The sequence below is a fragment of the Microcaecilia unicolor genome, chromosome 5, assembly GCF_901765095.1.
Source record: "Microcaecilia unicolor chromosome 5, aMicUni1.1, whole genome shotgun sequence".
In the NCBI taxonomy this organism is placed as follows: Eukaryota; Metazoa; Chordata; class Amphibia; order Gymnophiona; family Siphonopidae; genus Microcaecilia; species Microcaecilia unicolor.
In genome coordinates this window covers 352,364,233-352,385,140 of record NC_044035.1, presented here as the reverse complement: position 1 = coordinate 352,385,140, position 20,908 = coordinate 352,364,233, and the positions used below count along the sequence as shown (strand labels likewise).

At 42.8% G+C, this 20,908-nt stretch overlaps 1 protein-coding gene across 2 annotated transcripts in view; it reads right to left on the bottom strand.

The window, feature by feature from the left end:
- The window catches only part of BANP (BTG3 associated nuclear protein), a 517,523-nt gene that overhangs the window by 380,949 nt on the left and 115,666 nt on the right, over positions 1 to 20,908 (bottom strand). For both annotated transcript variants that reach the window (XM_030204572.1, XM_030204573.1), the window contains exons 5-6: positions 10,361 to 10,483; positions 5,174 to 5,349 (exon numbers count right to left, since the gene is read on the bottom strand). In XM_030204572.1, the coding sequence (XP_030060432.1) occupies positions 5,174 to 5,349; positions 10,361 to 10,483 (299 nt within the window). The remainder of the gene's footprint in view (positions 1 to 5,173; positions 5,350 to 10,360; positions 10,484 to 20,908) is intronic.

Genomic DNA, 20,908 nt, shown 5'->3' with positions numbered 1-20,908 from the left:
TGTTACATTTGTACCCTGCGCTTTCCCACTCATGGCAGGCTCAATGCGGCTTACATATTGTATACAGGTACTTATTTGTACCTGGGGCAATGGAGGGTTAAGTAACTTGCCCAGAGTCACAAGGAGCTGCCTGTGCCTGAAGTGGGAATCGAACTCAGTTCCTCAGTTCCCCAGGACCAAAGTCGACCACCCTAACCACTAGGCCACTCCTCCACTCCACATGCAGAACATAGATTCTCAACAAATACAGAATAAGTAACCACAAATTAGAAATACAAATATGCAGACAAAAACTGAACTGGAAATCCCAAGAAGACATACCCTGTATGCAGTGGAATACTGTACAAATAGAAACAGAAATGCTTTTCTTCCTGTACTGTGCAAAATACAAGAGAAGAGACGCACATTCCATTTTCAAGCACAAAACTCACTTTGTATTATGTATTCTTCTTGTCTAGGCATTACATTGTTTTAATTATTTATACTTTTCCAAAGAAAAGGGAATAAACTTTTCAGCTAATCTCTTTAACTGTTCACAAAATCAGAGACCTATGCCAATACTAAATACTGCATGAGAAAAATGGACATATATACACCAACGCAAATCAACGATATTAACTTATTTTGCACCTGCAGCAACAACCTGAGCAGGAGACAGCTTGAGAAGTCACTTTTTTAATTACACAGCAAAACAGAGTAGGTTCAAAATAGAACTGAAGATTGGTCCCACTTCAGTTTCTTGCTTTTCCTCTTACCTTCTTCCTTTCCTACACTGACGTTGATTTTTCTCTGTCTTGTTTCTTGTCTCTCTACACCCTTCAGTCCCATGATCTTTCAGTTCACATCACTGTACCTTTTTCCACTACTTTCATCATGGTTGTTTAATCTCTCTTACTGACAAAAAATGCCTTCATGTGCCCCATAACAATGAATTTCTGTTATTATGGATGACGTTACATATTTTAAACTCATTTATTTGAAGTACTTATCAACACTAAACCACATACACATCTATGGAAACGATTCAACTGTATGTATAAATCCCTCAAGAGGCAACATCTCATAATTTAAACCTGATCATACACAAGTCTGCTATAGACAACCACTTCAACAAACTCAGATCCTGCAAAATCTTCTAAAACCATGACTGATGTTATGACAAACTAAAATTAAAGTTTTGATGTCACCTCAGTAAGGCCAACACACCACGAACAAACTCATGTAAAAACACACTCATAACGGTACCATATCATAACAGCATTAACTCCTAGGACTCAAAGAGAACAACTTTATGCATAAAAAGGCAGCACTGTAAATAATACGTTGGGCTCTAAAACTTCAATCGTTTAAAAAAAATCTTTTCAATAGTTAAAAAACAAAAACACAAAACAAACAGGACTACAATAAGATCTCCAGACAGACACAAGTTAGCAGAATACTACCTTGGTCACACACACAAAACACAAGCATAACCTCAACAAAGATATGAAGACAAAAAACTGATCTGGAAACCTCAAGTAGTCAGACTTGCATGTATAGCAATAAAATAAAAAGTAAAATGCAAAATATCAGAGATGCAAATTTCCAAAAGCTGACATATTCCATTTAATAAATTCAGAATAAAACACTTTTTCTACCTTTCTTGTCTGATAATTTTATTGTCTCTTTTCTGCTTTGCTCCATTTTTAACTATTTTTACAGGATCTTCTGTCCATTTGACATTTCCTTTCTCCCCATGTCCACCATCCATCTTTCCTCTGTGTCCCTATAAGTACTATCCAGCATCTCCTGTCTGTATTCCTTTATTTATCCTTCCCTCCATGTTCAGCATCTACCTTTTGGTGTCCCTATCCTCCCCTATATTCAGCATCTCCCCAGTGTGTCTGTACCTTAACCTGTCCTGCATTTCCCCAGTGTCCTCATCAGTATTGCCCCCTCTGTGTCCCTATCCCCTCCATATCCAACATTGACCCTGTATAGCCCTATCCACCCTCCCTTGTCCACCCTCCCTTGTGCAACATTGATCCTGTATCTCCCTATCCACCCCCACTTGTCCAGCCTTAACCCTGTTTCTCTATCCACTCCCTCGTCGCTAGCATTGACCCTGTGTGTCTCTATCCACCCCTCCCCTGTCTCCAGAATTAATCCTGTTATTCCCTATCTCTCTTCTCTGGCCAGCATTGCCCCTCTGTGCCCCCGTCTTTACACTCCCTCCCATACCCAGGCTAGCATCTCTCCTTTATCTGCTTGTACTTCATCTCTCTTCCCTTCCTCCTGTACCCCTACCCTGGAGCCAGTATCTCTCCCCGCTCCTCACCCCCATGGTCCAGTGTATCTCCCCCCTCTTCCATCCAGTATCTCTCCCCCTCTTTTCTCCTCCCCCCCTCCCAGTCCATTATCTATTCTTTCCTTTCTCTCCCCTCCCCTTCCAGCACCTGTTGTCCCCTCCCCCCCAAACCAGCAGAGCAGCACCTGCACATTTCCCTTCCCAGGTACAGCACCTCTCTCCCCTTTCTCCCCCGCAGTTCGATGCTCCATCTGACTTGCCTTGATCTCTGCCGTACAGCAATCCAGACAGGTTGCTTCAAGGCCTTGGACTTCCTGGTGATGCGTCCCGCCTCCTCTAACTTCCTGTTCCCACAGGGGTGGGGTGCATCAAAGGGAAGACCGAGGTCCCGAAGCAGCCTGTCTGGATTGTTGTATGGCAGAGATCAAGGCAAGTCAGGTGGAGCAAACTGCAGGGAGGAAAGGGAAGCAGCCTGTCTGCATCGCTATAGTGCTACTGGATTTTTATGAATGACTGTGCCAGGCCAGCGTCATACACGTTGGAACTTCGTTCTCCCATCAGTTTTGGATGGCTGCAGGCTGGCAGTGGTCCGAGGCTCTCTGCTGTCAGACTGGTAATGCCTCAAAATATTGGGGGTGCTCGAGCACCCACAGAAGCAGCGCCTATGATTGCGAGTTTTTTCTGGATTCTTTTCAGATTCTGCTCCCAATCTGATTTCTGACTTGGTTATAGTACAAAAACTTTATTGGTTATTTTCCTAGAAACGCTGCATCAAGTCATCAATTCAAGAGGACCCGTTTTGATAGTTTTCTTTAGATATGTTAACAACCTTTGATACTATCAGTTTACCTGCTCCAATGTCTGAGGGTATTTTGCTGTGGAGGCTGAGTTCTCGACTGATTCACCTAATTTCTGCAAGAATTGGTAAAGTGGGGAGAAGCTATTTCCGATCACAGATCTCCACTTCCAAGTGTTCCACATGATTCAGAACTTTCCCCAGTACTGTGCAATGTTTACTTACAACCCCTGGGGACTACTACTTTCAGGGAAAAAAATATATATATTCACTATTGATATTCAGTTCATGATTCTGATTTTGGTTGACTTATGGAAGACAGTTGCTAGTCTTAATCAGGCTACTGTTCTTTTTAATACCTGCTTGAAAAAAATTGGTTTTCTCTCAAATTTCAGAATACTAAAAGTAGGCATATAAAAAGTGAAGTTTGTTCATTTTGATGTCATTGAATTCTTCGCCATTCCTTAATTCTCATGTTAGAAAAGTAGCCCAGTTGCCTTTTTTATAATGAGGCTTTGATTTAAATTGCATAATCTTCCAAATCAACTAATATATACAGTAATTCAAGATCTCATTCTATCAAGGCTTGGCTACTGCAAAGCAGTTTATATGGGGTTGCCATTAGAGTATATCAAGTATTGCAGCTCGTTCAAAATTAGAAAATCCATCTTCTGATGGGCTGTTTGAACCATGACCATGTATCACAGCATTTAAAGTTCTATGTACTGGTTGCCTGTGCAGTTTATGGTTAAAGTTTTGATGATGTTGTTTTATGGTCTGACATGGGAATGTCCCTTCTTACTTGACAAATCTTATTAAAGACTTGAAGTTCGAGTTATTAACACGTGTTATTAGCAGGGGCGTATCTGCGTGGGGCCACAGGGGCCTGGGCCCCCGCAGATTTCGCCCTGGACCCCCCTACCACAGACCCTCTCCACCTCCCCCTCCCTCCCGCCCGCCACCAACCCGTCGCCGATCTTTGCTGGCGGGGGACCCCAAGCCCCCGCCAGCCGAAGTCCTCTCTTCCGTGCAGGATGCAAGTTGCAACGCTTCCTGTTCTTCTGAGTCTGACGTCCTGCACGTACAACGTGCAGAACGTCAGACTCAGAATTTGGAATTCAGTCTGACGTCCTGCGCGTTGTACGTGCAGGACGTCATACTCAGAAGAACAGGAAGCATTGCAACTTGCAGCGGCGCAGCCTGCATGGAAGAGAGGACCTCGGCTGGCGGGGGGTTGGGGTCCCCCGCCAGCAAAGGTAAGTGACAGCAGCGGGGGAGGGTTGGCGGCAGCGGGAGGGGGTGGAGAGTGTCATTGGTGGCGAGGGGGGGGGGTCTAGCAGTGGCGGGGGGGGGTCCGGAAATGGCGGGGGGGGATCGGTGGCGCCGGGGGGGGGGGGCTAAAATGTGCCCCCTCCCTCTGGCTCTGGCCCCCCCTACCGCCAGAGTCCAGATACGCCCCTGGTTATTAGTAACTGAATGTGCCAGCATTATCTGCTGTGTTTGGCAGATAGTGTCTCCCACTGGATCCAACTTTCTTTAAGGTGAAATAAATTTTTGGGCACTTTCAGTAGCTGGGCCATTTGGAAGAAAGTGATGTCACTACTTTTTGCTGAAGAATTTAATTAATGGTCTGTACGCCAATTTTACTGAGTTGTGTAAGGTAGATAAATGTATGCCTTGCTGCTTTTTGGGATGTTGCTATGTTTCATATTACTATAATTTATACACTGGGGCAATGTCTCCAAAAGGGTTAGTTTTGCACATACTACAAAAGTAATGAATCTCACTTCTAAGCCAGGGTATGCAGCGTATACTCTGCAGTGGGTTGACAGAGGTTTTCACCCAGATTGGTGGAATAGAAATATTTGTTAAAGAAGTGAAGAAGCCACCATCAGGGGATCACCATGTGCGTGACTATAGTGAACTGCTGGTCTTCAGATAAAGATATTCACAAGAAATAAAACACAACTACATTATTCAAGTCTATCTTACCCTGTGAAGTGGTAGAGACAAATGACTGCAGAGTCACCAATTCTTCCTAATGCATTTTGTTTAGATAAAACCTTCTGCTCTTAGATCTCAATGCCTACCTTCAGAGTTCAAAGTGATAAGTGTAACATTGTGCCCAATAGTATGGCTTCCTGACTGGCCACTGTTGGAAACAGAGTCACTGGCTTCAGATCCACTCTCTCCGTCTTCGTTGTGACTGTCATCAGGACCTGGAACCTTCACTACTATGGTGTTTTGCCTGCGTCCAGGAACCACACTAAGGGGGGGAAAAAAGAAGTCTATTCAACACTATGGAAACATAATGGGTTCTGTCATATCTGGGCATTTTACAGTATTTTTCAAATATCTATAGTTTCAAGCTGATTCTGGGAACTCTGAAGATATCTACTAGAAAAAGTTAAATGACTACTGTCATTGCTTAACCTATATCATCATCTTTATCTGCTACCAGAATATCTGGTTGTTGCATTAAAAATTGCAGATGTGTTTCACAGTGGGTGCAGGTAGAAAGAACCATTATATGGCCCTCCTAGAGCTACTGTGCCTACTCCATGGGTGCTGTGGGTGCTCGAGCACCCCCAATATTTGGCCTGCCGGAAGTTCCCTTCCCAGCCAGCCCAACCTGCCCAGTGCCCTCCCTCAACACTCCTCCGTCTGCCCCTCGCCTTCCTGCGTGCCGCCCAGAATTTAAAACTCATCTTACCTCGAGGTCCCAGCAGCAGCAATGAAAGGCGAGGAGGCTCAGCGCTTCAGCCTTCCCTTCTCTCTCAGCTCTGGTCCCGCCCTCATTTGGGAAGGCTGAAGCGCTGAGCCTCCTCGCCTTTCATTGCTGCCGCTGGCACCCTGAGGTAAGATGAGTTTTAAATTCTGGGCGGTACACAGGAATGCGAGGGCGGAGGACAGTTGTGGGAGAAGAGGTCAGGCTGGGGTCGGACTGGCACTCGGAGGAGAGGGAGGGGGGCCTGGAACTTGGAGGAGGGGGGAGAGGAGGGATGGAGGAAGAGCGGGGGCAGGAGAGGGGGGAGGAGGGGGAGAGGATGGGGGAGGGGGAATGCACCACCTGTAAAAAAAATAAATTCAGCACCCCCAATCATTTTGAAAAGTTGGCTCCTATGGCTACAGTCATCACCCTTCCTTGCCCTCACCACTGCCTTATGTGCTAAGAGAGATCTCTCAGCTGTCTGCTTTGCTTAAAGCCCACCTCATCAATGCTGTGTTCGGCACCTAACTCTTACCTTTCAGGAATTCCAGACTGCCCCAATTTGTCTGCCCCTATCGGTCTGACTGTTCACGTGTCCTTTAGATTGTAAGCTCTTTGAGCAGGGATTGTCCTTCTATGTTAAATTGTACAGCGCTGCGTAACCCTAGTAGCGTTTTAGAAATGTTAAGTAGTAGTAGCAGTAGTACAAGCTTAACTGCATGTAGAATGTTACTCCTTAGCCTTCTGCCGTTAGCAAATGGAGTACAGACAAGTCATCCAGTCATACACACATACACTCATTTATTCATTTACTTGGGCTTACAGTGATGGAAATAAGTATTTGATCCCTTGCTGATTTTGTAAGTTTGCCCACTGACAAAGACATGAGCAGCCCATAATTGAAGGGTAGGTTATTGGTAACAGTGAGAGATAGCACATCACAAATTAAATCCGGAAAATCACATTGTGGAAAGTATATGAATTTATTTGCATTCTGCAGAGGGAAATAAGTATTTAATCCCTCTGGCAAACAAGATCTAATACTTGGTGGCAAAACCCTTGTTGGCAAGCACAGCGGTCAGACGTCTTCTGTAGTTGATGATGAGGTTTGCACACATGTCAGGAGGAATTTTGGTCCACTCCTCTTTGCAGATCATCTCTAAATCATTAAGAGTTCTGGGCTGTCGCTTGGCAACTCGCAGCTTCAGCTCCCTCCATAAGTTTCAATGGGATTAAGGTCTGGTGACTGGCTAGGCCACTCCATGACCCTAATGTGCTTCTTCCTGAGCCACTCCTTTGTTGCCTTGGCTGTATGTTTTGGGTCATTGTCGTGCTGGAAGACCCAGCCACGACCCATTTTTAAGGCCCTGGCGGAGGGAAGGAGGTTGTCACTCAGAATTGTACGGTACATGGCCCCATCCATTCTCCCATTGATGCGGTGAAGTAGTCCTGTGCCCTTAGCAGAGAAACACCCCCAAAACATAACATTTCCACCTCCATGCTTGACAGTGGGGACGGTGTTCTTTGGGTCATAGGCAGCATTTCTCTTCCTCCAAACACGGCGAGTTGAGTTCATGCCAAAGAGCTCAATTTTTGTCTCATCTGACCACAGCACCTTCTCCCAATCACTCTCGGCATCATCCAGGTGTTCACTGGCAAACTTCAGACGGGCCGTCACATGTGCCTTCCGGAGCAGGGGGACCTTGCGGGCACTGCAGGATTGCAATCCGTTATGTCGTAATGTGTTACCAATGGTTTTCGTGGTGACAGTGGTCCCAGCTGCCTTGAGATCATTGACAAGTTCCCCCCTTGTAGTTGTAGGCTGATTTCTAACCTTCCTCATGATCAAGGATACCCCACGAGGTGAGATTTTGCGTGGAGCCCCAGATCTTTGTCGATTGACAGTCATTTTGTACTTCTTCCATTTTCTTACTATGGCACCAACAGTTGTCTCCTTCTCGCCCAGCGTCTTACTGATGGTTTTGTAGCCCATTCCAGCCTTGTGCAGGTGTATGATCTTGTCCCTGACATCCTTAGACAGCTCCTTGCTCTTGGCCATTTTGTAGAGGTTAGAGTCTGACTGATTCACTGAGTCTGTAGACAGGTGTCTTTCATACAGGTGACCATTGCCGACAGCTGTCTGTCATGCAGGTAACGAGTTGATTTGGAGCATCTACCTGGTCTGTAGGGGCCAGATCTCTTACTGGTTGGTGGGGGATCAAATACTTATTTCCCTCTGCAGAATGCAAATAAATTCATATACTTTCCACAATGTGATTTTCCGGATTTAATTTGTGATGTGCTATCTCTCACTGTTACCAATAACCTACCCTTCAATTATGGGCTGCTCATGTCTTTGTCAGTGGGCAAACTTACAAAATCAGCAAGGGATCAAATACTTATTTCCACCACTGTATATGCTGTCCTTCTAATAAGGATAGAATGACTCACGGCGTTATACAGTAAAAGTAGACTGGATCAAAACAAACAAAATATAAGCAATCTTTATGGATCAACTCTACGATAAGTTGAAATATTTTATGTGTATACTAGTAAGAAAGGCCCGTTTCGAAACACAATGAAACGGGCGCTAGCAAGGTAAATTCCCACCCATCCTCTCTCCCTGGCGAGTTCCATACCCCCCTCCATCCCTCCGTCTCTCCCTCCCTCCCGAGTTGCAGACCCCCTCCCTCGCAGTTCAAGGCCCCCTTCAAGACCCTCCCACTGAGTTCCAGACTCCCCCCTCCCTCCGATTAGAACCTCCCCCCATTCGCGTTACTGCCTGCCCCCCCTCCCCGTGGCACGACCCTGTGGACACCACCCTTTCCTCCGCAAAACCTGCCCCGAAGCCTCTGCGTACCTCTGCTGACAGAGGCGAATTTCTCTTCTGGACTGCGGGGCATTCCTTGTTGATTGAGCATCTGTTGAAGTTTCTGTGCATGTGTCTGATGTCAGACGCACGCACAGAGACTTCGACAGATACTCCTTCATCAAGCCACGCCTCGCAGGCGAGAAGAGAAGTTCGTCTCCGTTAGCAGAGGTAGGCGAAGGCTTCGGGGGAGGTTTCTCGGAGGAAGGGGTGGTGTGCAGAGGGTCTAGGGGGCACTAACGCGGAGGGGGTGTGCTGCAATCGGAGGGAGGGGGAGTGTGTAACTCGTTGGTAGGGGCGTGACGGGCCTTGAAGTGGGAGGGATGGAGGAAGGGAGTGACACGTGTGTGGGTGGGGGCAGGTGTGTGGATGACCGTCTGTGTTCCGCCCTCGACGTCATCACGTTTGACACGAGGGTGGTGCACAGAGACATGGTGAGTTGGATGGCTTCACCACCATGAACTAACAAACCCTTCAGGGAGAGTGCTGATGGCTTCAGAACGTTGAGGTTGCATTTTATGTACAGATGGGGCGTGGCTGAGGGCGGGTCTATGAGTGAGGGTGAGTGGTCCTGATAGCCTAGCCTACGAAGAGTACAGGAGTTCAGTGCTTCCCTGCCACGGAGTGAGCTTCAGAACGTTCGAGGTGGGATTTATTTATATAGATGTTTAACTCCCCATCTGTTAAGCCAGCCTATAGACTACAAAGCCATGTCTTTACAGCACTACAAAAAGCCATTAAGTTCAGCATTCTGATCTCTAGTTCCAGTCCACTCCATCGATTATGTTACAATACATCTGAGTCTTCTAGCCCGCATATACCTAAATAGTTTCATCCAGGTAACAAAAGAGAGCTACAGCATACTCTAAGAAGTCACAATGCAATAAAAGCCAAGAACACACACGTAAATCAGGTTACAAACTTAACAAGTAAAAATGTCGTCTCCTAAACTGACGATAATTTCTAAACTGATCTAAGTGACAAAGGTGCCTCTAATTATTATTTCCAATATGCAGGATATGCTTTCACTTACAAACAGCACCGTATTCATAATGCAAGTTGGTTCCCCTAACGATAATAGTTGATAAAATATAAAAGGATGTTGAACGCTTAAGTAGTGAAGCTGCTACTTTGTATAAGTACATAAGTACATAAGTGATGCCATACTGGGAAAAGACCAAGGGTCCATCGAGCCCAGCATCCTGTCCACGACAGCGGCCAATCCAGGCCAAGGGCACCTGGCAAGCTTCCCAAATGTACAAACATTCTATACAATCAAGCCATTGTGACATCACTAATGAGGTTGGCTCTTATTGGTGGAATGAGCCACTATGACATCACAATAGGTTAAATCACTGCTCTATGTAATAAAAGTGAGCCAAGTAGAGGACATAAGTACATAAGTAATGCCACACTGGGAAAAGACCAAGGGTCCATCGAGCCCAGCATCCTGTCCACGACAGCGGCCAATCCAGGTCAAGGGCACCTGGCAAGCTTCTCAAATGTACAAACATTCTATACATGTTATTCCTGTATACCTCTTTATAATCCCCCAAAAATAGCTATCATTGATTTTAACCTACTCCTATTCACTTTTCTCTATAGTATGCAATTGCAGCGATACCTTTGCTGAAGGGCATGCTTGTTTCACATGTCACTACAAGAAAGGAGAAAAAGCTAGTGGGAAATTGTACTGACCTGCTTAATATATTGTCCAGGGATTCTGTTGATCTATTCAATGGTTCTTCCTGCCCAACCATCTTGGCCACCACAGAGTTTTGTCGCTCATTGTTCAGTATCACTGTAGTCTGAGGAACAACGCTATGAATAAATATAAATAAATAAAAGTTAACAAAACATTTGTACAAAACTTCTACCTTAAACTCTTAAGCATTTGTAAGGGGCCTTTTTACTAAGGCTTAGCACGCGCTAACAGACATTAGTGTGGGTATCATGCTAATGTCCATTAGTATGTGCTAAGCTTTAGTGTGGGTATCATGCTAATGTCCATTAGTATGTGCTAAGCTTTAGTAAAAGGACCCCTAAATCTATAATTGATTGCTAAGAGTAAGATATATGGTTAAAAAAATGAACAAGAATTGTCTCTACCAGCCCACAAACTGTTAATTCTTTCTGGGCCAAGTTGACACAAAGAGAAATTATGGCATAGCCTTTAAACTCCAGTAGAATGATATGGGGTCTCAGAATCTTTCAAAGTGAAAATGGGGTCACTTTCTTTCATAATATGGACAACCATTTTATTAGGGCAATTTTAGCCACAACTTTATGTTACAAACTCCAGGACATGGGCACATGCTATGCTGATCATCATTTAAATAATAGTGAACTTCTGAAGCGTTTAGATTGCGGGAGAGAAAAAAAGACAAGAAAATCAAAAATGTGCATTTCAACATAAAAGAAGACCAATATAAACAAGAGATAAAGGGCTCTAATACTCCTACACCTAAACCTCAACTTAATAACAAATTACTAACGCTTGGAGAGACAATAACATTTATCAACTTTGCCCGATGCACTGCGCTTTAAGTCTTCATGGAACAGTGAGCTCTATTCTCTTTGATGATGTCACTGCTCTATAACGCAGATCCTTTAAAAAATGTTGATGGCACTATGATAAACCACTGCAGGCATACTAACAAAGAGGGTGCAACAAATGGGAGCAAGACGAAGCACACAAAGGGGTGTCTGGAGGTTTTAGATTTGTCAGTATATTTTGCCTTTATCATATGTCTAACATTTACTGCTAACCAAATTCAAGTGTTGATGGGGCATAGGACAAATGTGGATATGCATTTTAATAGCACCAGTAGTTTTGGTCACAGGTCCTGTTCTTTAATGAAATATTCACTTCTCAAAATAATACACAAGTATAAATTTGATTTTAAAAAGCACTGTTGTGAGGAGGAGCCAAGATGGCATCAAGTATAGATGCTGTGGTCTGAGCTCCGCGGTAGCACCGAGGGAAACTACTTGAAGGCACTTTTCTCCACGGGAAAGAAAAAGAAGACCTTCCCCTGGTGACTGGCTCCACTTCAGCCTCTAAGCACCACACCTTGGAAGCATGTGAGGCACGGCCCAAAGCAACAAAATTTGTGGTTTCTTCAACCAGGCCCACAAAGAGTTCTGTGGACCACAGTACAGATGAGATCTCATTGAGCCCAGTAACAGTGGTCCCCCAGCAACTTGGAATGCTGAATGCAATGGGGAAAAGCAGAGTGGCAATACCAAATTAGTGCACGTGCTGTGTTCACTACTGGGGGGACTCTCTCTGGCTGCCTCCACTTCCAGCACAACATAGGAACAACTCCTTCAGTTGGAGTTATGACACCTCCAATGGTGAGGAAGTAGGAGAGATTTGAAAAGTCTGCAAGCCGGTATTGCTGGATGTAAACAGACCAATCATCATGACTTTTGAATCACTCTGGAAAACTATCCAGGTGGTGAATTCAGCTCTTCAAAATGTGATACTGTTATGATCCTGTTAGAATTCTGCTAGACAGACAGGGGAATGCTTGGAGCCGCTCTTGATTGGTCCGTCAGGGGCTGAGCTGATGTCAGTCTGATCTACTTAAGCTCACCTCTCCCGTCAACCCCTGCTTTGGCGTTTTCTCCAATTCTGCTGAAGCCTTACTTTTGCTCTGTCTGAGCTATTAGCTCTGTGCATGTGTGGAGTTGTTACTCCTTTCCTGGCTTACAATTTTCTATTGCTCTGTCTCTGTTTGCCGGCTGCTGCCTGCGTGTGTCTAATTACCTCTCTCACTACACCTGGGTTTCTCTGTTTGCTCGGGTGCTGTGTGGCGAGTTCCTCCTGGTTCTGTTCCAGTTCGTTTGTTTTGCTTCTTCCCCTTCCTTCAGAGTTCCCTTCATGCTGTGTTTGTTTTCTGCTTGGCAGGTCTTGCCTTTTGTTTCTCTCCCTGGGGGTTGTTTGTTTGTTTTTCATTGTACTCCCAATTAACCCGTTGTCTGCAGCATAGGCGCCAACACTGTGGGTGCTTGAGCACCCCCAATATTGAGAAAATTCCTTGTATGTGTCCAAGGAAGGGTTATTTCCACTGTGCTTAGCACCCCCAATAATTTTGAAAAGTTGGCTCCTATGGTCTGCAGTGTTCCCTGTCTCTGGTTGCTGTCTGTGTGCTGAGCTTGGTTTAACCCTTTGTCTGCACAGCTTCTCTGCTTCTGGCAGTTATCTGTTTACTGCAGTCTTCTCTTTGTGACTGTTTCAGTCCTTTCTTTGCTGTACCACCTCCTGTATTACAGAGCACTGTCCCTTTCTGTGCTGGTGTGTGTGTTAGGCTCCGCACTCTGTTTTGCGGACTTTTCCCTTCCCTGTTTGCTGAGGGTCTCTGCCTACAGTATCTTATACTACAGTCCCTCACTTTCTTTGTGTGTGGTGGGCTACGGCTTGACGTGTTTCTGTGTATGCTTCCCTTTCTCCTTGATTACCAGCACTGAGAGTGTTACTGGTGCTCCGGTCCCCGTGGGGGACCCCTCGTTTAGTCCCTTTCTCCCCTCCCTAAGTATGAGTCGGTTCCAGTTAGGCCGTGAGGCCTGCATGCTTCAATTCTGAGTGAATCGGTTCCAGATAGGTCGTGAGGCCCGCCTGATTGCCCCATCTTCCCTTTTCTGAGGTGCAAGTTGGTTGCTGCGTGTGTGTGTACAGGGCTTGGTAGCTGGGGTAGTGTGTAGTGCCTGCTCGGCCCGCCCTCGGCCTTAGCCTAACCCCTATGCTAGGCCTTGGTTGGGCCCAAGGGCTCACAACCAGACTAACAGATACAATTGGTGAGTGACTTTAATGATTTCAAAAAGGTTCAGAATGAACAGGCTTATTTGAAACAACATTCTTCCAAATTTGAAACTATTGATACAAAATTGTCATCACTGCAAGAGGGTAATGAAGTTTTGATGAAAGAAAACAAGTTCATGTACTGTAAAATTGAATATTTGGAAAACTAATTAGAGAAGAACAATTTGAGAATACTGAATTTTCCAAGATCACCTTCAGTCTCAGCTATGGACATGGTTCGTAAATATTTTCTTGAAGTACTAAAGATACCATCAGATGCATTACCTCCTCTTGTTAGAGCTTATTATGTATTTGGCATTTGAAGATCTGCTGGAGATCAAGGAGATATAGCTACTATGGATCTAACAGAATTTGGAAGTTATCACACAAAGGACTACTTTAAAATTTACCTTTGCACTGGAGCTTGATCAGAATTGAATATTACATCTACACTTCAGCCATTTGAATGAAACTTTTCTCAGGTCTCACATTTGTATTTTTCCTGACTTGTCAAGGTCAATGCTCTCAGAGCGAGTTATATGTTGAAATTTCCTTGCTTATGCTCTATAATTCTGGAGTAAACCTTTTATGTTTTTTGACTGGAAACAGCTTCTAAATTTTATAATTCCAAGAGAATGTGCACCGCCTAAGTATTTAGCAACTCAGAAGTAGTTCCACTGATAGGTTGGCTGATCTGTAAACCCTGCAGTAGTCTAAGTTTAAGATTATTATTTAGTTTTTCCTTATTTGAAGGCTCGTCTCTGAATATTGAGGACTAGGAATAATGGTAAATTGTGTTTTTACAATGATTTTTTATGATTTCCTTAATTCACTCAAAATTACAAGTGAATAGGGGAGGGGGGTACTAAAGAACCTCGTGAAAATTGGCTGCTTAGTAGGAAAGCTCTCTCTCAGGATTTGCTAATTTACTAAATCTCGAGGACTAAAACAGCTCCTAGCTTGGATAAATATTATCTTCAAACTTGGGAAGATGTCTAACAAACCATACAAACAAGAATCAGGACCTATTCTTGCATCAGGATCAAAAAGATCAAAATGTGATCCGCAATCTCCTGAAAAGATGGCGCCCATCAAAAATTCCAGTACAGCAAAGGATGCTCTCCTGGACTAAATTAAAGCCATTTGGGAGCTCAACACTAAACATTTTAATATAGCGTATGAGCTTAAAGCTGATATAACTTCTCTTACCTCAATATTAGTTGAATTTAACACCAAACTGGAGACACTTGAGATCAAAGCTGAGCAGACAGTCAAAGATCTGCAGCAACACCGGAGAAATACGGCAAATAAGTTTCTACATCTAAAAAGACAAATAGAGGATCTTACTAAGAGAAGCCAATGAAACAACTTGAGAATTTTGGGTCTCATAGAAGGCGCTAAGGGCTCAGACATGTTGAAATTCTTATCTACATGGCTTCCATCGATCTTACAACTTCAGCTGGAATCTCCCCTAGAATTAGGAAGACCTCATTGTATCATGAGCAAGCTGAAATTCGAGGACAAGACTCCGCGCCCGATTGTCGCCAAGGGCCTGCACTTTCCACCACAGCAAGATCTATCCCAACTATCAGCTATGAAGGGCGGAAATTCACAACAGTACCAGATCTGTCTAAATCTACAGCCCTTAAGCGAAAGCAATTTTTACAGCTTCACCAGTGATTAAAGAATCTTAGTTCTCGTTATGGTCTCCAGTACCCAGCAAGGATGACTATAACACTAAACAATTCCACCAGATCATTTGAGTCACCAGAAGATTTGCAAGAATTTCTGGATCAACATGCGAATACAGGAATGCACGGGTAAAGTAGTTCTGCACTCACCGCATACTTCAACTACATGAGCTTTTTCCCTCTTTCACCACAATCAGCCTGCATGGTTTTCAGTTACTGCATGCTCACACAGATTACAAAACTCTAACAATAAACTACATGCTAGCTTTGCATGTTTTCATTACCAATTTGCTTCTTCTGATTACAAGGAAATTTTTCTCTGTATAAACATATAAGGACAAAGAGAAATACCCAGTGTATCTGAATGTAAATCACATTGAGCTACTACTGAAAAAGGAGTGAGCAAAATCTAAATAAAAATAAAATAAAATAATTAATTTTCCGTGGCACTTGGTAATTATTTCTTGCCTAACAAGCCACCAAGTCCTCTGGACCTTCTAGTCCTTTTACATCCTTAGATACAGCCTCCAAAACACTCCAGGTGGGGCTTCACCAGTGACTTGTACAGGGATATCAACACTTCCTTTCTTCTGCTGGTTACACCTCTCTCGATGTAGCCTAGTCTCCTTCTGGCTACGGCCACGGCTTTGTAACACCGTTTTTTTTTTTTGGGGGGGGGGGGGGGTTGGCTTTAAGGTCCTCTCTTAATACAGAATGATTTATGCTAAATATATCTATTCAATTTAGGAGTGTCTTTCTGAAAACTGCTACAAAGCTGTCAAATCTCCTTATGCAAAGGGTGACGCCTTTTTATTGGATGAAAGAAATGTCTCATTTTCTTCCTCTGTAGTTCTTCTACAGTGAGAAATTAAGGTATTCGCTCTTTTTCTTCTTCAAATTTCTCATTTAAGAAAATTAAAATGAGGAAATGCATACTTTCACTAACGGTCTATTATCAAAATCCACTTTTACTGCAATTTTACTATGATTTAATTTACAGTTTTTCACTTAATGTTAATTTTTAAAATGGCAATCAAAACAAGCCAAGGAACTAAACATATCCAATTTTCTCAGCTATAAATATAAAGAAGAAATAAGAAATAAGGGAGAACAGAAGATCTATAACAGAAAAACAAAAGTAACTAAAGTCTTTCCTATACCCTGAAACACAATTTTAACTCTTAACCTTAACCCAAGATACATTTAAAATTATGGTTTATGATTTATTGACCCTAACAGACTGCCCTTCCTAACAGACATAACAGAGCAGTGTACAACAAAATCTATATAGTAATAGTAAAAACAGAAAAAAAAAAAAAGAGATCATTAAAGGAAAGAAAACCAAAAGAAAAGATTATAGGCCAGTGGTTCCCAAACCTGGTCCTGGAGGCATCCCAGCCAGTTAGGTTTTCAGGATATCCACAATGAATATTCATGAGAGATTTGTATGAAGTGGAGGCAGTGCACGCAAATCTCTCTCATGAATATTCATTGTGGATATCCTGAAAACCTAACTGGCTGGGGTGCCTCCAGGACCAGGTTTGGGAACCACTGGTATAGGCTGTGCCAGTCTGCTCTTAGTCATCGTAAGTAACTGTAAGCCTTCCAGAACAAAAAAGCCTTTAGTGCTGACCTAAATTTTAGGAAAGATGACTCTGGTAAGAAGGTTCGGAGGCTACGAGTTCAATAGCAGGGAAGCAGCACAAAAAAATGCACTGACAGGTTCATTCTATATAAGCACGATGCACAGGAAGTATATGTAATCACCTGTCATCTAAGAAACGACAAGCAGAATATAGATTACTAGTAAAAGAAGCCCGTTTCAGAGCAAATGAAACGGGCGCTAGCAAAGTTTTCGTCGCCAACACCCCCCTCCCTCCCTGGCCAACCCCTTCGTTATTCTGGCATTGCTCCGCCCCCAACGTCATGACGTTAGACGCGAGGGTGGGGCCCAGAGTGATTTCCCACCCCCCGCCTCTCTCCCTGCCAACCCCTTCGTTGTTCTGCCATTGCTCCGCCCTCGAGGGCAGGGCCCGGAGCGATTTCCCACCCCCCGCCTCCCTCCCTGCCAACCCCTTTGTTGTTCTGCCATTGCTCCGCCCTCGAGGGCGGGGCCCGGAGTGATTTTGGTGGCTTCACCACCACGAACCTTCGAACCTTTTTGAAGGAAATCAGAGCTTGGCTTCACTGATGTCAGTGTCCTCAGAACGTTGAGGGTGAGTTTTATTATAGTAGATTATAAACAGTGTGCCAAAATAGGAATTTGTATTGTAAATTAAACTAAATAGGAAGCCACCATTGTTAAAGGAGGGGAGTAACAGAATCATACCTTGTGGTATGGGAAAGAATTCTTATTAATCCAACTCAATTACTAGAGGAAGGTTGAATTGTGTGAAGAGATGGTAAAATATCTCAAATTTTAAAAAGGAGACCTCAAATCTCCAAGGAATACCTTATAAAAAGGTCAAAGCTGTCCCAAAGGTGGAGTCATTCCTATCATCAATAACACCTAAACAAAAGAACACAGAAAAACAAGTTCCAAAAAAAAAAAAAAACAGGTGAAAATTACCGAAACACCAAAATTCAATCAAGACAGCACTCCCAAAGTACAAAATATGTCCCTCAAAAAACCATCATATCCAAAATTTATTAAGTGGCCATTGTCAAGGTTTATGGAATACTGTGCTACTTCTTGGGCAACTGATCGTCTTGATGAACTTTGGATATGAAGATTCACAATCCTGTTGAGGTAAGTCATTGTTTTTTCTGTGCAGTTTTGTTTTGGTTTTTTTTGGGGGGGGGGGAACATATTTTCTAACTGATTTTGAGAGTGCTGTCTTCAGTGAATTTTGGTATTATGGTAATTTTCACCTATTTTTTTTTTTTTTTTTTGAACATAGCTGGGGGGGGGGGGGTTCCCTTTGGGAAATGTTGTTCTTTGTTCTTTTTTTCAGGTGTTATTGAGACCAATGATAACAATGACTACCTTCGGGACGGTTTTGACCTTTTGATAAGGTGTTCCTTGGAGATTTGAAGTCTCCTTTTTTAAATCTGAGATATTTTACTGTCTCTTCATTCAACGCAACCTTGTTGTAAGTGTTAATTGCAACAGAAAGTAGTAATTGAGTTGGATTATTTGATATTTCTGCTTCCTAAATATTAATTCTTATAAAGAAATCTTATTGCCGTGTTTCGTACTCTTTGTAGTCAATTAGGGACTCTTATTAAACTGCACTAGTGATTCCAGGTGAGGCAAATGTCACATTTGTCACATGGAATCACTAGTACGGTTTAGTAAAAGAGGACCTTAATGATGTAAAAAGGAGGTTCAGCACAGGCAATGTTACAGTAAGCTAGATGAGAAGCAAACAGTGTATAAAGAAGAGTTTTCTGTGAAATTATCATAGGCGCCCGGTATAAGAGGCTTGGACAGGCTAAGCCTCCCCTGCTGTGCTCTGAGAGGTTTAAATTGTTGATTTACCTCCATCCTCACAGCAGGAGCTGCAGTGAAAGCCCTCTAGCCTTGTGTAACCAATTGTAGAAATTGGTTTATGGTTTGTTTACCTTACTGCTGGGAGAGCAGGGGGAGGGGGGGTTGGCTGGGTTGCCAGGGAGATATTTAAGGAGGATGACTTCCTGACCTGCACTGAGTACAGATAGCAGCAGAATCGGACAACCAGACAACAAAGGTAGAAAAGATCATTTTATTTTCATTATAGTGTTTGGAATATGTCCACTTTGAGAATCAGGTGCTCAACATTAAAAGTTTATATTTATTTACGGCATTTTATCCCACATTAAACATGAATTAGGGTGTTTTGTGGCTCTACATGATAATTGTGATGATATGATCCCTTGTTTCATATTGTTGACGGTCTGCATTTTCCGTATGGGTGGTATATTGGTGTATTAGGTTCTGCCCAGTGTAATATTTATGGTACAGTAAGGTTCTGAGTGTGTTTTTGCACAAAGTTGTGCATAGTGTTTTGCAGTTGAGCTATTGTGCTTAGAATATGCTTTGAGCAACCACTTTATTCTTTGACATATGATACATATCTAATATCTAAATTTAATAAAAGATATTAATTATGACTTTTATTTTTATTTATTTTATTTATTTTTTTGCCCCACCCCTAACACCGCCCCCTTTAGCCTCCCCAAACAGTTGGGCCACCGACCGCCTATGGAAATTATTATTATTATTAGCATTTGTATAGCGTTACCAGACACACGCAGCGCTGAACACCTGACACAGAGAGACAGTCCCTGCTCAATAGAGCTTACAATCTAAAAATACAGACAGACAAGACAATTAAGGGAGCAAGAAGCACTGGGGGAGAAAGGAAATTGCATCCAAGTAATAACAAACACAGTGGAATTGTCTTAAAGTCCAGAAACATCTACTTACCAAGGTAGCAATTTGGTTTTCAAACAATAAGTTTTGATCAAAAATAACTCCTACATATTTTAGCTGTGTGACTAAAGAAGTGGATGTAACTCCTAAAGGCATAGAAGGGCCACTGATAAATCCGATGGCCATACTATTACATGGGATTAAGATCAGATGATTTTCCATTAACCAAGAAAGCATAGCGTCCAAACATTGTTGCATCTTATTGATATTAACTCATAATGGATCAATATAGTCAAGAAGAAGAATGTCGTTGACAATATAGAACAATATAGAATAAAAACGGTACCACTACAGAGCCATGTGGAACACCATAGGGAAAAGGATGCTGTACCATAATTGAAGATGTATAGGAAACATTCTACCTTGTACGACAGACGTAAACCACTGTAATAACGTACAAGCTACACTAATGGATCTCAGACTGGACAGTAATATTGCATGGTCTACTAAAGTGGGTAACAAATCTAAAGACACAGCCAATACAATCTGTCCATTTTCAAAAGCAGAATGAATGCTGTTTAATAGCGCTGTAATAACAGTCTCCGTACTATGATGCAGATGACTGGCATGGGTGCTATATGTTAAGCTTTTCTATGTGCTACACTAATTGCTAGAAAAGTAGTATTTCAGTCAGTTTAGATAAGCAGCAGAGGTTTGAAACAGGGCGGTAATTTGCAACAAGACGGATCTGTTAGTCTTCTCTAAAATTGGCCTAAGAAGGGAGTGCTTCCAAAGAAAGGGCAACCAACCAATAGAAAAACGGTTATTTATCGGTATTAATGACAGAAGAAAAAGACCTTCCTTAAACCAATATGAAGGAACAGGATCCAGCGTACAAGCAGTATGCCTTTCATATTGTTTATTCACTCTTGTACTTTAATCATAAGCTTCAGAAGGGAAAAGCAGATGAAGAATTAATAATGATATTATATTCATAAATATGAAATATATTATGAAACTGCAAAATATGCAAGACAATTTTAAATGATTTATTTTTATTTAAGGACCTTCTACTTTATGTCTCCTATTTTTCAATTTTTTTAAACATTTCTTATTTCAGCATACTGCTTTGCTTGATTACTTCCAAACATGATTACGCTTTATTAGCTTTTTTTCACAGACTAGCAAGTGGATTATTTTAAGCTTTTCTACAGCAAGTGATGGACAAACAGCCAACGTATTGTAAGCAGGTGCCCCTAGGTGCAGCCAAGGATAGAACAATCTCCTCCAGCCACAGGCTCCTGGTACAGTCAAGAAATAAATGTCCACCCGCAACTTCAATCTTAAGGACTTTATTCCATGCAGGTTTCTAGTAGACCTGATACACAGTTCTAACA